Below are 16,479 nucleotides of genomic sequence, written 5' to 3' on the forward strand. Positions count from 1 at the left end.
ATATATTTATATACTATATACAATATAGTTACAATGATATTTATACATGATCAAACTAGTGTGAAACTTACTAAGCAAAACTGACACTAAAATTGTTTTAAATTTAGCTTTGTAGTTCGGGCCCAAATAAATATTTGTTGCCGTTTTTAATCGTTTAAGTTCATTTGATTGAATATATAAAAATCAGTGGATCTTATCGATGCATTTATTGGGTGAAATTGTTCATTTTTACTGTCATTCAATGTGTTTTTGGTCATTATCAATGCACTGTCACTTTGATCATAAGCAACGCGGCAAAAAAATACACCCAGCGTCGAAACTATCGCGGCACTGCTGCTTCAGTGATGCCCACGCCTCACACTAATGTGCTGCTTCTTCGTGCAGTATGAAAGCTCTAATCTGTTAACATGGATAGCGAAAAAGTATGCGCTGCTCACGCTTGCGGTGTGAAACAGGCTTTAGTCCTTTTATTAATCAGGGGTCGCCACAGTGGAATGAACCGCCAACTTATCCAGCATATGTTTTACGCAGTGGATGCCCTTCCAGCTGCAACCCATCACTAGGAAACACACACACACACATACATTACGGACAGTTTAGCTTACCAATTCACCTATAGCGCATCTTTGGACTGGGAAACCAGAGCACCCGGAGGAAACCCATGCCATCATATGTAAACTCCACACAGAAATGCCAACTGGTCCAGCTGGGACTCAAACCAGCACCTTTAATGCTGAGAGGAGACAGTGCCGACCACTGAGCCACCATGCATCATGCTTCACAAAATGTTAATTAACAGATACCCCATTTTTTTACAATGTATCATTTGAAAAGCACTAATTTAAGCCTCCCGCTATTTAAGATGCAAATGAAACTATTCCAGGGCAATAATATGGATGAATAATACTGATATATTGAGATTTTTCTGCGTATATCAGTAATGAGGAAAAAAATGTAATCTCAATTGTCACATGCTGAAAGAGCATGAAAGACTTTGGATGTTCTTTATATAATTGACACTTTCAAGAGTTCACACTTAGATATTGCTTGACACTATTAGCAGGTTTGGCATGCTGTCCTAGGAGAGAACCCTGAGCTTGGAGATAACTGAGCCCAGGGCTTCCGCCTGGTGAATGAGCATGTAAGGGAGTCCGAGATCAGGTAGGTCTGGAGAGCTTCTCCTGGTAAAGGAGGAAAAGGTGGAGATGGGGTGGACGGGGGATTCTTCTAAATGAAGATAAGCAGTAAGGTGAAATCGGTCTATTTATTGTCTTGGATCAATCAATCTCATTGGATTGTTGCTGATTATGGATGAGAGACCAGCCACGATTAATCATATCACATGCTTCTCTCGAAATTAGTTTGTAAAACTTCACCTGAAAGGCTAAAACGTTACACTGTAAATTCTAACATGTTCAGTTTACTTAAAAAAAGTTTGGAAACCGATTGCCTTATTTTTGCAATATAAACTTACAAGGAAATCTTAAGTTTAGTTAATTATGGCTTTAAAGTAAGAAACCTAAAACTTCTAAAGTAAACTAACTGGTAAAAATCAAGTTAGTTTAATAGAAAATTCTAGTTAACAAACTCTTGAATATTTAGTAACCTTACTTAGGGTTTTATAGTAAGATTACTTTATTAACTCTATTTAACTAATACTGTTATACCATGTTCAGTTAACATCTTAAATGCTAGTAGTGTCAACATTGTTTTAATCCACCATTTTAAGTAAAGTCAACTAAAGAAACTACGTGCAATCGGTTTCCACATTTTCTTCAATTAAACTGAACATAAAATATGTAGTTCAACTTACAAGTAATGACATTATACAGATCTTAAATGTAAACATTTTATTTTACAAAAAGAGCAGTTTCACAATAAACATGATATTTTAGCATGACAATACACTTGTACACAATACATTTTTGTAAAAACCTGTTCTAAAGAGCACTAAAGTGCTGTAACAGCAATGCAGACAAAAATATAATTAAAAAGAAGTACAACCCCCAAGCTTACTAAAATGTTTGAAAATCTATGTATATATATATATATATATATATATATATATATATATATATATATATATATATATATATATATATATATATATATATATATATATATATATATATAGAATTAAATACTTGGGGAAAAAAAGATACTTAAATTAGTGTAATTAAACATGCCATTGCACCAGCACCTTTAAACATGGCAGCAAATAGACACTCACAGAGGAACAGATGTTTAGCTTTAAAGCTGATTTTTTTAGACTGTGAAGTTTAGATTTTCCTACAGAAAATATCACATTAGTATTGTCAAAAGAATTGAGTTTGGTACCAGTACTGAGTTTTGGTATAAATCAATACTGAAATATTAAAAACATCCATTTCCCACTAATATTTGAGCGCTACTGAGCTTGTTCTTAAACACCGCTGATTGGCCACTGTGTTCACATGCAGTCCAAACAAAGTTACAAAGACACTGAAGGATTTCAAAGCCATGTCGATCAGCTGATCTGTCTATAAGCTGACATATGAGCTATCTGCTGATGGATCGACTAATCGACAGTGCTTTGAAATAATCCAGTGTCTTTGTATCTTTGCACCTGGTGAAGAATGGTAAAAACTATGAACTTCATAGCCAATCAGTCATATCTGTTGAGCATGTGAACACAATGGCCAATCAGTTCTTGCAATGTTAGTGGGAAATCGACACTTTTAAAATTTCAGTACCGATTGGTACCAAACTCAATACTTTTGACAACCCTATTAATCACAATACATTTTTTAGGTAAACAATGTGTTTTAAACACCAAAATGCTGCAATTCTAAATGTAACACTGCAAACAGCAACATGGCAAAAGCAAACAAACAAAAAATTTTTTTTTAAATGTTTGAAAATCCTTTAACAGAACCTTTAAACATAAAGCACAGCAGCATATAGGCACTCGCAGAAAAAAGAAAAGAAAAAAAAAAACACATTAAGCTTCCCTCCCAGCTAAAGCAACACGCGTTGAGTAAATACGTTGCTTGTAGTCTTTGGGTAGTCCGAATTCAGTGAGTAAATCAAAGCAAAAAAAGCAGACCTACTGCGTGTGGCAAAGTAGGGACATCATCCATAACCACTTTTCCTTCCAGTATAATGGCCCACATTGCATCCACATTGAGGTCCTTTAGACATCTTCACGCAAGACAATCAGCAGGCCAACATCTACTGCACTGAAGTCAGACTCTACATCCACATCCTATGAATAGAGAAAGAAAATAAGTAAAGTTTGATATTCTAAATGACACTAATAAAGCATGTGGCCAGGAGACCAAAAGCATAGGTGAAAAACATTACAATTCCTTGTGCTTAATTTGGTAATACTTCAGTATAGGGACCAATTACTCTATTAACTAGTTGCGTATTAACATGACTATTTAAATCTACACACATTCATAACTTAATCAAAATCAAGCACTTTTTTTCAGGATCTATTTTTCCCCCCAAGACCAACAAGCAAAGTCAGACAAAAATAATGACTGTCCAGCAGCTGCAGGAGGCTTCACTCAGTGTCCACAGTGTACAATAAATTAACTACATTCAAATGCTTCTTATAAGAACGCCTTGCTTTGCTACTCCTTCAATGTAGACCAACGTAATAGATTTGCCTGTACTGTTCCTACTAGGGTTGTCATGATAATGGAATTTGGTACCAATCGATATTGAAATAAAAAAAAAAAAAACATCCATTTCCTGCTAATGTTTGAGCACTGTTAAGTGTCATTTTTGTTGAGCATGTGAACACAATGGCAAAACAGTGCTGTTTAAAAATGTGCTTAACAGTGCTTAAAATGTTTTTTGAAAATTTCTGCATCAATTGGTACCAAATTCCAGTATCGTGACACCCTAGCCCCTACTCCTCCATGTACCAAATGTTATTTGCTCCAACCTTTAAACATGACACTATTCTATAGGAACTTTCAATTTTTTAAATGAAAGAAACACTGTAATGTAATAACAAACTGCATTAAAAGTACCTTTTAAACATTTTCAAGAAATTAAATGCAAATGTGTGAGAGACCATTTAGTGCTACAAAATCAATATATTTTGGGGGAAAAATTATAATAAACCGAGAACCGATTCATAAATGCACTTGGTTTTGCTAGATTTAAGCAGTCAGTCAAGTTTGCATTATTTAACACACTGATTTCCAATTTATCAATAAATATTTATTTTAGAGAAAAGGGATGTTTTACTATGGCTTTTGGGGCAAGGGTGCACCAATCTACAATCCCACAGCAGGTGACTTCACAGGGTTGGCTATTACACGGAGCATCTTTTGACTTTGTGGCTTTTAACACTATCTTTTTACATCTTAATCTAGCAGGTTCTTCCAACAGAAATTATATTACTCTCAATATATTACATAGCTATTACACTTATTAAAAACTTTATTTTTCAAGCTAATATTCCTCTTTTTCAAAACAAGTGTGTTTAAAAATGAAATAAATGCATTCATTACTTCACTGGCCTATGAAACTAACTGACCCTGTGACGTCACAAGTTGCAACATGGCAATGCTCTTGCTCCAAAGGCCATAATAAAACATCCCTCTAACTTTCAAATACTTACATTAATTGCATTTGTTTTATTTATTTATTTTTCATAAAATTGGAAGTGACTGGAACTGGAATGACTGCTTCATTTCCAGTATAAGAAAGCAGAAACAATAATATTACTTACAAAACATATCCAGAAAAAATCTTTAGACCCATCCCTCAAAAGTACTGAAAGACCCGGAAGAACTGCTGTGCGGACAAGCATTACATCAGATGACTGTGAAAAAGTAAAGACAGTTAGACATGCATTATAGACCAGTGGAAACAATCAAATACAAATTATGATTCAAAGATGATGTCCCAAAAATACCTTTGAATAAACTTGTTGCAAAATGTCATCTAATTTTCTTCTGCAATTTCCTCCTTTTTTTGAAAATTTCAAACGAGCGGTGTGTGTTCAATGCAGCGTTGAACTCTGATCTTAAATTTCTTCCTAATATTAGAGTGAATTCTGCAAAGATCTAATCAAATACATTATTAGTCATTAATAACATTCAAACACACAATTTCACAAAATTACACAAAGTTTTGAAAAGGAAACAAACCCTCTGCAGCACTTGTATCAGCTGGTGTTTCCTTTATGACTTCCTTCTGGATGTCACTGTCGTGCACAAAAACGTGAAGTGTTATTGACATGGCTAAGCAAAATTTTAAAACAAAGAAAACAGTAATCAGAAACACATGCAATGATACAATGCAATTCCATTAAGCAACAGATGTAACATTTTAATAGTGTTTAAAAGGTTGTGCACTCTTTTCTGATGTGCAGGTGCAAAACTTACATTTCCACTGCATATCAGCTCACAAACTGGTAGTCTGAAATAAAAAAAGAAAAAATTTATAAAGAGTATAACGATATTACAAACCAAATACCACTCAACAATATGCATCACAATATTCAAAGCTACAATCCAAACAACACTGTAGTTGTTCAAATGTATTTGCCCTAAATAGGTGAAACCTTCTTTAACAGTGCAAACAAACAGGATTGGCAAAGCCCGTTTATACTTTTAAAGTTTCTTAACAGAAACTTTGCTTATAACAAAGGCTTGTTGATGCCATTGTGTGACATTGAGCTAACAAAGGGATGTTTCTGTGCTTGGTTATACGAGTCATCATAAGTTAACAGCTACCATTTCATCACTAACGTATCCGTCACACATATTCAGTCGCGTCTGGTCAGATTTATTTGTCATTACAGCAATACAAAAACACTCCATTGAGGTAAACGTAACGTTAACACTGGAATAATTCTTCAAAACGGCATGAAAAAAGACAAATAATATATATTGCGATTTTTACAATATATGACTTGTCTGTGTTCTTCAATCTCTCTCGCATTTTCACAAGTTTAACTTTTAGTTTCATAGGGATTGTTAGCATAAGCACCCTTAACATCATGTGTAAATATGTATCTGCCTCATACGGTGACACGAATCGTAATTGCATCGAAATCCTAAATTACTAACGACACTTACGGCTCCATTTTGAGCAGAAATTGCTTTAAAAATGTAAAAATCCCGGCGATCGTGGGAAAAAAAAGCGACTGGTCTGGTCATGAGCCGCTCGCCGACGGCGGACCACAGCTGATCTCCTAACCTGCTTCCGGTTACTTCTTAAATTAATCTTTTTTTAAAACACGCATATTTTCGTCAAAACAAGTGCCACTAAAGTTCAACGGTAACTACTGTATTTGTAATGCGGCCAAAAAGGTTTCGTTTTCTTTTCTTAAAATGTCGACCTACAGCTGTGTTAACGTTACATCTATTTGAATGAATTGCGCCACGCAGTGTTGCCACATGTAGCTGACTGATTCCTATGGAAGCCCGTTCCCGCCACTGAATAATAAAAAAAAAATTATTAATTGAAAAAAAAAATAATAATAATAAAAAAAAAAAAATTAAGTCAGAATTCTGAGTTATAAAGTCGCAATTCTGAGTTATTAAGTCAGAATTCTGAGTTATAAAGTCGCAATTCTGAGTTATTAAGTCAGAATTCTGAGTTATAAAGTCGCAATTCTGAGATATAAAGTCAGAATTCTGAGTTATAAAGTCGCAATTCTGAGATATAAAGTCAGAATTCTGAGTTATAAAGTCAGAATTCTGAGTTATAAAGTCGCAATTCTGAGTTATAAAGTCAGAATTCTGAGTTATTAAGTCAGAATTCTGAGTTATAAAGTCGCAATTCTGAGTTATAAAGTCAGAATTCTGAGATATAAAGTCAGAATTCTGAGTTATAAAGTCGCAATTCTGAGATATAAAGTCAGAATTCTGAGTTATAAAGTCAGAATTCTGAGTTATAAAGTCGCAATTCTGAGTTATAAAGTCAGAATTCTGAGTTATTAAGTCAGAATTCTGAGTTATTAAGTCGCAATTCTGAGATATAAAGTCAGAATTCTGAGTTATTAAGTCGCAATTCTGAGTTATAAAGTCGCAATTCTGAGTTATTAAGTCAGAATTCTGAGTTATAAAGTCAGAATTCTGAGTTTTAAAGTCGCAATTCTGAGTTATTAAGTCAGAATTCTGAGTTTATATCTCGCAATTCAGAAGGAAAAAAGGTTAGTCTGGATCTTCTGTATGGTCAAGGACATTGGTGGACCTCCTAATGGACTGTATGCTATAGCCTAAATGGAAAATATTATAGAGGATTATTTTCGGTGCGGTTTTACTAATAGAGAAATCTTAATTTTATTGGAGGAATCACACAATATAAAGCTCAGTTTACGGACTCTTGAGAGAACGTTATGTAGGAATCAGTTGTGGCGGAGACGCAATAAAACAGACGAGGCCGACGTGGCACGTTTTATACACCAACAGCTACAGACATCGGGACGACAACATGGATATCGTTGGATGCACCAGAAATGTTGGCTGTCTGGCATTATTACAGACAGAGAAACTGTCCGCCAGTTGATGCGGCTGTTAGATGGACAAGGGGTTGATCTGCGCGCTCGCGGTCGTCTACGGCGACGCATGTATAACAGCCGCGGACCAAACTATGTTGGCATATTGACGGATACGACAAGTTAAAACCTTACGGAATATGCATAAACGGATGCATTGACGGGTTTTCCAGAAAAATGATCTGGCTTGAAGCATACAAAACGAACAATGACCCACGAGTAATTGCGGGTTATTTCCTACAAGCTGTGGCTGAAAATAACAGATTTCCACAAAGAATTCGCATTGACCATGGAACTGAAAATACGCATTTAGCAGATATGCAGACATTCTTCAGAGGCACTGCTAGTGCCGAATCTGTCACTCTTGGTCCAAGCACGGGGAACCAGAGAATTGAACGATGGTGGTCCACTTTGAGAAGCCAGTGCATACAATTTTGGATGGATCATTTTGAACAGCTAAAAGAAGATGGGCACTTTGTTGATACGTTCATTGACAAATCTCTCATCCAGTTCTGTTTTCAGCATTCTATACAGGTAACACATTTGGTTTACTATATTTAATTTAATTATAAAGATAATATTGCAGTTTATGTATTAGGATTAACTTAATATTTACATAACCTACAATATGCAGTGTACAGTGTGTTTATTAATTTAATTTGTTGCTTTTATTTTATAAAGGAAGAGCTTGATGAAATAGTCAGTGCCTGGAATTGCCACAGGATAAGGCCAACTCACAACCCACGTGCTCCCAGTGGTCAACCTTCAATAATGTTTGCAGTTCCCAGCTTATATGGAGTGCAGAATTTCTTGCATCCAATTGAACAAACAAAACTGAGTATTTGTAAAGAGGAGTGTTTAGTTAAAGACTACCCTTGTGATGAGGATGTCTTTCAACTGTGCGTACAACTCCTGGATGAACATAACCTTGCACTGTCAGATGATGTTTATGAAATTACAGACCTGTACCTTAAGCTTCATGAACTGATCCTTGAAGGACTGGACTTGGATGACTAGATGCACCATTGAGATCTTATCTACAACATTCACTAGAAGGTAAAGCTATTGTACAGAGACACACACACACACACACACACACACACACACACACACACACACACACACACACACACACACACACACACAAACTATTATCTATGAGCATTATTTTTAACACTTCTATTGTGCTTTTTTCATGAAAAGTCCCAAAAGAACCTTCTGGGGTTAAAAATCTCTGCAATTCCCACCTTACTTTCACTGTGCTGTGTCTGTCTTTCAAGATAACAGGTGAGCTATATTTCACTTTATGATTATTTGGCTATGATTATTAATCTTGTTACCATTGTGCCCCAGACTGTTCATTGTAATTAACTTTCAAGTCAACACTTACCTTTGCTTAATTTTCTCATATTTAAATATTATCCACTGTAGAAGCTTTGCTATTTATTGTGGCTAAGAAGCAAGGCTAAAAAAGCACTAAGGCAGCAAAGGACAGCTTAATGTGTATTGAATGCATGAATGATTCAGTATAGAGTTATACCAATTCAAATATGTATGCACTAGTCAGTGCAGTTTTGTAATTAAAACATTGTGTTCACTGAACAACATTCTACCAAGAAGGTGTGTATACTTTGCTTATGCACATTAACCAATAAAACAACACAATACTGAACACAAAAAGTCATTACATCTTTAATTATGTAACTGATAACAAGCCAGTTGTCTAAATGCCATAGTGTATAATTTAAGGGCATAGTATTTAAATTGGGATAGCCACTGACATGTCATATATTTATATGAAAAAATTCTATAAACAAAACATTAACACCATAACATTATTGATACAACTGGAATTGTAATTTTTCTGCATTACAATTGTGTTACTACTGAGCTGCATTTAATAGACATATCACATAACATAGCTTTTTTCATGTACCCTTGAAAAAATGTGAGGTGCCTGGGGCACATAAACAGCATGCACAATGCTCACAGCAAACAAAGAATAATTTTAAAACATAAATTCTGTCTTACTAATGAATGAGTAAATGAATGAATGACACATCTGATGTAGCTTCTGTGCCACTGTGGCAATTGAAGGATGTATTTCATTGATGCTGATTGCATTTGATTAGTAACAGCCCTATCTTCTAGGATTATGGGATCAATAAACCTATACATATTAAGATGGAACAACTGTTTACATGATTTTCATACACCCTTCAGGATCCCTTGTCTGTCAGACACAGTGCTTAAGGTACAGTGAATGACCTCTAGTATAGTTCTTTGTTTATGATGACACACAATCACAGTGATGTTGCTTTGTGTTTTCAGAATGAATCAATAATTTGTTCCAGACCATCCCATCATCAAGTGCAAAAGAAGGCCAGCAAGCTTAGATGAGATAAGAATAAAAATGCATCAAGATGCACTTCATACAAAATTAAATTAATAATTTTTTTATGACTACTTTTTAAATGTATAAACATCTTTCCCAACTACAGTAATGTAAATTTTTTACATGATTTCAAACACTTTTGTGGTGCTCCACCTTTACTTTCAGACCTAACCTGAATGCAAATGAAACAGAGGACGTGAGTTTTAGAAGAAACAGTGTTTTGCTACTAAAAAGTAAAACAATTTTGTTTAAACTGTAAAGCATTAGTACTGAAACTGTTCAAAATTGATAGAATTTTCATTTGTTTTACCTTGAAAAGAGTATAAAGGGGAGGTATATTTAAAATATAAACTAAAGGGTTTTACAGGTAAACTGATATGTTGTCTGTATTTTGTGTTATACCTAAAATAAAAATTTAATTGGAACTGAATTTTTAATGGTATTTTTCTTTATTAAATATTCAACTTTGTAGTAGTACATTTTTGCTTCAAACAAATGCTATAGCATTCCCAATGTTCTTCCTATACATGCTTAATGAACCTGTAATAATTTTAACATGATACAGTGGCTGTTAGGTTTTGTGCACCACTACAGAGCTTTAAGTGAAATTAATTTTAAAAGTTCAGAAATTCACCCCTACTCCATACTTTTTTCAGTGTAGAAGCCTACTCACTCCATCTTGAATTCTCAAAAAAAAAAAAAAAAAAACATGACACAATATATGGAGGTTGTGTTGTTTAATGCATGAGTAACTAAACATTACAATGTGGTGCAAGAAAAAATAAAACAAACCCCATTAAAACTATTTCAATAAAACAATGTTATAAAATTGTTCAAATGTTTCACTTATGGCCTGTATGAAAGGTTAACATTAATGCAACACCCAACTGTACAGAAACACAAACTTAAAAGAATAGTTCGCGCAAAAATGAAAATTGTCAATTTCCTCACTCTTTACTTGTTTCTTTCTTCTGTTAAATACAAAAGAAGATTGTTTGAAGAAAGCTGAAAACCTGTAACCACTGACTTTTAGAGTATTTTTTTTTCTTTTATAAAAGTCAGTGGTTAAAGATTTACAGCTTTCTTCAAACAATCTTATTTTGTTTTCAACAGAAGAAATAAATCCATAGAGGCTTGTTTAACACTTGAGGAGTGAGTAAATAGTGAGTAAATTAAAATTTTTTAGTGAACTATCTCTTTAGAAATACATTTTAATAATTAAGACGTTTATCTCAGGGTAGATGCAACTTGTACAACTTGTTGCAACTTTCATTAATTAAATGTAAACAATTGTTTGTAACAATGAAGAAAACTTTCACTATTTAAGGCCAACATTCAGTGAACAATTAAAGCGATCGTTTTACTTTATGTACTTGTCAAATAATTGTACAGTGTGTACACGTATGAAAAATAAACCATTTGAACGGTTCCAAACCTATTTGACTGAACAGTTGAAATGAACAATTTGATGATTTAATGCAAACATTTGGTTGCACCAAAAAATGTATCAAATCTCAATCATACAAAAAAACTCAATCATCAAAAATAATAAAGGTTGGTCTGCATTCAATGTAGCCAGCAATATTTAAGTGCAAAACTGTATACAGTGTGAATTAACTGTATGAAGTGTAATAAGAATGACTGAAAACAATAGCTTGCATAGGAGCTGGCCACAACTCAGACTAAATCCACTAAACTATGTCCATGACCCAGATGTTGCTTTCAAGGACTTTGTTCATTTCAGATCTGAAATCAGGGTAGTTGTCATAGTGCACTGAAAGTCTCAGAAAACAGCCACATGTGTGCGCCACTGGTCTTCTCTCAAACCCTTTAAGGTCTGTGAAATCAACTGTTATAGCTTTGCCTATAAACAAATCTGATCCAGTACAGAATCGAAGAAACAGAGACTGCCGTTTTGCATCACACTCCCTCAAGTAAGTTGTCAAGTGCTTTGTAATGTCCTTTTGCTGTACATTCATAGTTTCAGGAAATTTGAGAGATTGCACAATTTTCCTCACTGTTGGTTGTAATGCACAGTACACATCTTCAATTTCCTCAAGGTCCTTCCTCAGAGGTCCAAGTATGCCTGCCCACTGTTAAAGAACATAAGCTGGCTCTTGAATGAGAGTTTTGTGAGCCAGTTCTTCCAAAATTTGCTTGAAGTTTTCATCTGTTGGAATTTTTCGACAACTGTAGTTGTCTAAGGTCTCAAGCAATTCCTCCTGGTCTGCACTACAGAAGTCTGTTCTGCAGCTTTCTAACACAGCACACTCGTTTTCTGAGACATACTTCAAAAAGTTCTCAATCAGATCACTTTTCACAGATCCCTGTATTGCTTGCTGGAGGATGACAGGTGCAAGTTTTATTGGGAGATATTTCTCTTTCTTCCAGCCGAACAAAATTATTCGGGCCACACTTTCCCACTTTTCTTTGCCAAAGTCATGTCTAAGAAAGGGAACTTTAAAACTGTTCCCCAATGTGCACTGATCATAAAATTCCTGCCAAAACTCTGATAAGCAATCCCGAAACACTCCACCAACATCATGGCCCATCTCAAACTGTCCATTTGGGAGGAGCAGCTTCACTTCTACTTCACTCTGTGTATGAGTAAGGGTTTCATCACAGAAATGGGCAATGAGCTCAGAAAATATTTGTCCACGATGAACAACAAGGATTTTTGTCTGTGGAGCAATGGGTTCTGGGCTCAGCGGCAAAGTGTCATCTAAGTTTTGTTCATCTATTCCAATGATGTCACCAGTGAGTACTGTCACTACATTGCTTGAATCCAAGTAATCAGGCAAGGTCACTAAAGAACTTTGAAAAGATACATTCAGGTCATCTTCTGCAACATGATCCTCTGTGGAATGAAAGGGAGATGCAGTGTCATTAACCGGACTATCTACATAAATAACATCCATTTCTGAAGGAAAGAAGTCATTCATCCCACTGGAAGTAGAGGGAAGGCTTTGATCCTGGTTATTACTATGAAAGTCCTCCATTTGATCTGACATTTCCTCTTCACTTTCTGTTTCCACTTCTTTCTCCACCTTTTTTGTTGTCAAGTAGAACCTCATCATTGTGAGTTTGGATGCATTATACATTTCCCCCACTGTAGATTCTGCATCTAGTGACACTTCCTGATAATTTGTTAGATCCAATTCAAACTCAGAAATACTCCCATGAGAATTTTTTCCATTTGGAAAAAACAGACAAATTGCCTCCTCAATCAGCTCTTTCCTTTTCCATTCTTTTGGAACACTCAACTTCCTTGTTCCCCCTCCTTTTTTTGCTCTCATTTGAACAAAGCCCTGCCCATCATGGTGCATCCACCCCATCTCAATTTTTCTTACAATACGCTGAGAATGTTTTTTTGTAGTATTTTGGGTTTCAGTTTGTGAATTGTCAGGTTTTTGTCTTTTGGTCAGTTTTGATTTAAGGCGCTCAAACAGCTTTGACTTCCTGCAAGTTCTCTTTCCTGGTTCTCTTTCTTGCCTCCTACAAAATCCCATCACAGCCAGTCTGTCTCCATATGAAGGAAAATAGCTTTTCATTTGATCATCAGTCATTAACAGTAGGACACTGACATCAATCTGCAAAATAAATAAATAAATAAATAAATACAGACACACAACATATAGGTGTCTGTGTGTGTGTGTGTGTGTGTGTGTGTGTAATCCACCTATGCAGATTCCGGAATTACAAATGCAAGTGTTAATATGACTGAGTTATATGAACATCTGATGAGTCGAAGAATAAAATAGAGTTGTGCATAAAGTAAATCAGACTAAATTTTGGGTACCAAAACTACATAACAACAAATCTTAGTTGTCTGAATATATGTAGCAGCTTGTACAGTCAAATACAATAACTAAGTTAGTAAAATAAGTTACTAATGTATTCAAGTAAATTACTCTTAAAGTCTGTTGGTGTATGGGTTTCAATATTTACATTTAAATTACACTCTGACTTCTTGTACTTTGTACTTCCTTTACTATATACTGTAATACAGTAAACGTGCTATATTTGATGTCTTTTTATAAGAAATCCAAAAGAAAGACATTGAAACATCTGGGGAGTTGATACAGTAACTGAGCTAAATAAGTTAACCTCTGCTACCATCTACTGGTTATAAATGGCAAGTTCATGTTATTTTCATTCTTTAAGTCTTTAATTTCTGCCATGACATACATTTTGGTACTTTGTTTTTCAGTAAATGTATTAAATGTCTGTAATATTCTCCAATTGTGTAGTACTGTTTTCTTTAAGTATGCCTCTTAGTAACTATGTATGGTTTAAAAAGGGATGTAAAACATGGTCATGCAAAATATGGCATTAATATATGTTTTTTAAGTACCAATAAACAGCCAATCTGCTAGTATTATGCTTGTCAACAAGCAACTAGTTAATATTAAGAGTCAGTCAGTAAACTGACGTATAATCGAAAGTGTTTAGGTAAACACTGGAGCTTTGCCAAAGTGTTTAGCTTAAGTTATTTATTGTAAAATAAACAGTATATAATCCCTTTAAGAAATAAAACTGCAAGTGACTTAAACATGGATAAAAATGTCCACTTCTTCCAAATTATGACTTTTAAAGTGTGTGTTAAATTGTTTGTTTCAGTATTACCTTGTCTTCCTCCAGTCTTTTGATAGTTGTTTCGGGAATGTTTCTCTCCCTCAGTAAAATTATTAATTCGTCCATCCTACAATGATAGTTTTAATAGGAAAACATAGTGAGGCTAGAGGCCAATATAAAGCCTAGACCGAGTATATAAGCCAGAAAACAAAATGCATGTACTTTTGTGGTTAGTACACTGTACAAAACAAAGCAAGCTTTGAATCTAAACCTAATTTTACTCCCTTTTGGTGCAATGATATTAAACTACCATGCTTAATTGTCCATAAAAGCAACAGGACTACGGTCTAGGAAACCGCATGAGCACGCGCCAAACTTTCGGATTTTACACTCGCCAAAGGCTTCTATTATAACACGTAATTTACTGTAACACTTCATATCATTTTATCATACCAAAAAGTAAATTTGACCATACCTTGCCGTCGCAGAAACGTTCACCTGCTGGCGACAGGAACTCCCGTAACGTAATATGAAATGTCGTAAGAAAGTGTCGAAATTCAAAAGAAATAAAAGTTAGAAATCTGACTTAATAACTCAGAATTGCGACTTTATAACTCAGAATTCTGACTTTATATCTCAGAATTGCGACTTAATAACTCAGAATTCTGACTTAATAACTCAGAATTGCGACTTTATAACTCAGAATTCTGACTTTATATCTCAGAATTGCGACTTTATAACTCAGAATTCTGACTTTATATCTCAGAATTCTGACTTTATATCTCAGAATTGCGACTTAATAACTCAGAATTCTGACTTTATAACTCAGAATTCTGACTTTATATCTCAGAATTGTGACTTTATAACTCAGAATTCTGACTTTATAACTCAGAATTCTGACTTTATATCTCAGAATTGCGACTTTATAACTCAGAATTCTGACTTTATAACTCAGAATTCTGACTTTATATCTCAGAATTGCGACTTTATAACTCAGAATTCTGACTTTATAACTCAGAATTCTGACTTTATATCTCAGAATTGTGACTTTATAACTCAGAATTCTGACTTTATATCTCAGAATTGCGACTTTATAACTCAGAATTCTGACTTTATATCTCAGAATTGTGACTTTATAACTCAGAATTCTGACTTTATATCTCAGAATTGCGACTTTATAACTCAGAATTCTGACTTAAATAAAAAATTTTTTAACTTTTTTTTTTTTTTTTTTTTTTTACTTTTTTTTTTTTTTTTTCTTCAATGAATTTTTTTTTTTTATTCAGTGGCGGGAACGGGCTTCCATAGATTCCAACCCATAACAGCTCTAAAACCCGCTGAAAACCAAAAAACACCGTCCAAAAATCAGGAGAATATTATAACCTGTTTTGAAGTTGAGGAGCGGGGCGAGGATGTCGTGTCCTTGAGAGATGACAGCCGTTGTAAGCGTTGCAAGTACACGCTCAAATTCAAAACCGCTCAATCTGGCAACACTGAGCGCGCTCTCGCTCTCTCAGTGCATCATTTGAAATGGCGCGCCCGCTCTTTAAGAGCATAACGCCCACTTTACAAATTATTTCTACAAATTATTAAGTTATTAAAAGAAACTAGGAAGCTGAAAATAGCTAATCTAGTAAAGTAGACAGTATTGCAAATAACGTGCAGAGGTCAAAACGTTAAGTCACAACATCATGGGCTAAAACTAAGTTCACAAAACAGCAAACAATACACAAAGTGCAGGAAATAAACATATTACTGATACTATACAAATAAAATCAAAGTAGTAATTAAAATGAAAAGTTTACCTTGATTTACTGCAGTACATCTTCTCAATATGAAATCCTGTCCTTCGACGATGGTGCTGGGTTGGGTTGTGAATCGAGATGGGGGATGGGAAATCACCACCCAGTACGCATGCGTAACAGCATGACTTAGCCCTTATAAGCAATTTTACTCAAATTACATTAGTTATGGGAACTTTATACCTTACTATGTCAGTAAC

At 34.7% G+C, this 16,479-nt stretch overlaps 1 protein-coding gene and 2 long non-coding RNA genes across 3 annotated transcripts; 1 reads left to right on the forward strand and 2 right to left on the reverse strand.

Moving 5' to 3' along the window:
* Positions 1-2,151: 2,151 nt before the first annotated feature.
* Positions 2,152-5,452, reverse strand: LOC130213813 (uncharacterized). The gene is made up of 4 exons (XR_008835501.1): positions 5,388-5,452; positions 4,916-5,206; positions 4,730-4,822; positions 2,152-3,244 (listed from the first exon to the last, which is right to left on the reverse strand). It is a non-coding gene; the product is annotated as an uncharacterized LOC130213813 (long non-coding RNA).
* A 2,841-nt stretch (positions 5,453-8,293) lies between these two features.
* LOC130213812 (uncharacterized) lies at positions 8,294-10,168 on the forward strand. Its single transcript, XR_008835500.1, has 4 exons — positions 8,294-8,563; positions 8,711-8,794; positions 9,659-9,761; positions 9,839-10,168. It is a non-coding gene; the product is annotated as an uncharacterized LOC130213812 (long non-coding RNA).
* Positions 10,169-11,998: 1,830 nt separating this feature from the next.
* On the reverse strand, positions 11,999-15,174 carry LOC130247407 (uncharacterized). The gene is made up of 3 exons (XM_056480631.1): positions 14,953-15,174; positions 14,529-14,604; positions 11,999-13,492 (listed from the first exon to the last, which is right to left on the reverse strand). Exons 2-3 carry the CDS (start codon positions 14,601-14,603, stop codon positions 11,999-12,001), a joined length of 1,569 nt encoding a protein of 522 aa, XP_056336606.1. The 5' UTR covers position 14,604; positions 14,953-15,174.
* Positions 15,175-16,479: the final 1,305 nt, after the last annotated feature.

This window comes from Danio aesculapii, chromosome 20 (genome assembly GCF_903798145.1).
Source record: "Danio aesculapii chromosome 20, fDanAes4.1, whole genome shotgun sequence".
NCBI classification, from domain to species: domain Eukaryota; kingdom Metazoa; phylum Chordata; class Actinopteri; order Cypriniformes; family Danionidae; genus Danio; species Danio aesculapii.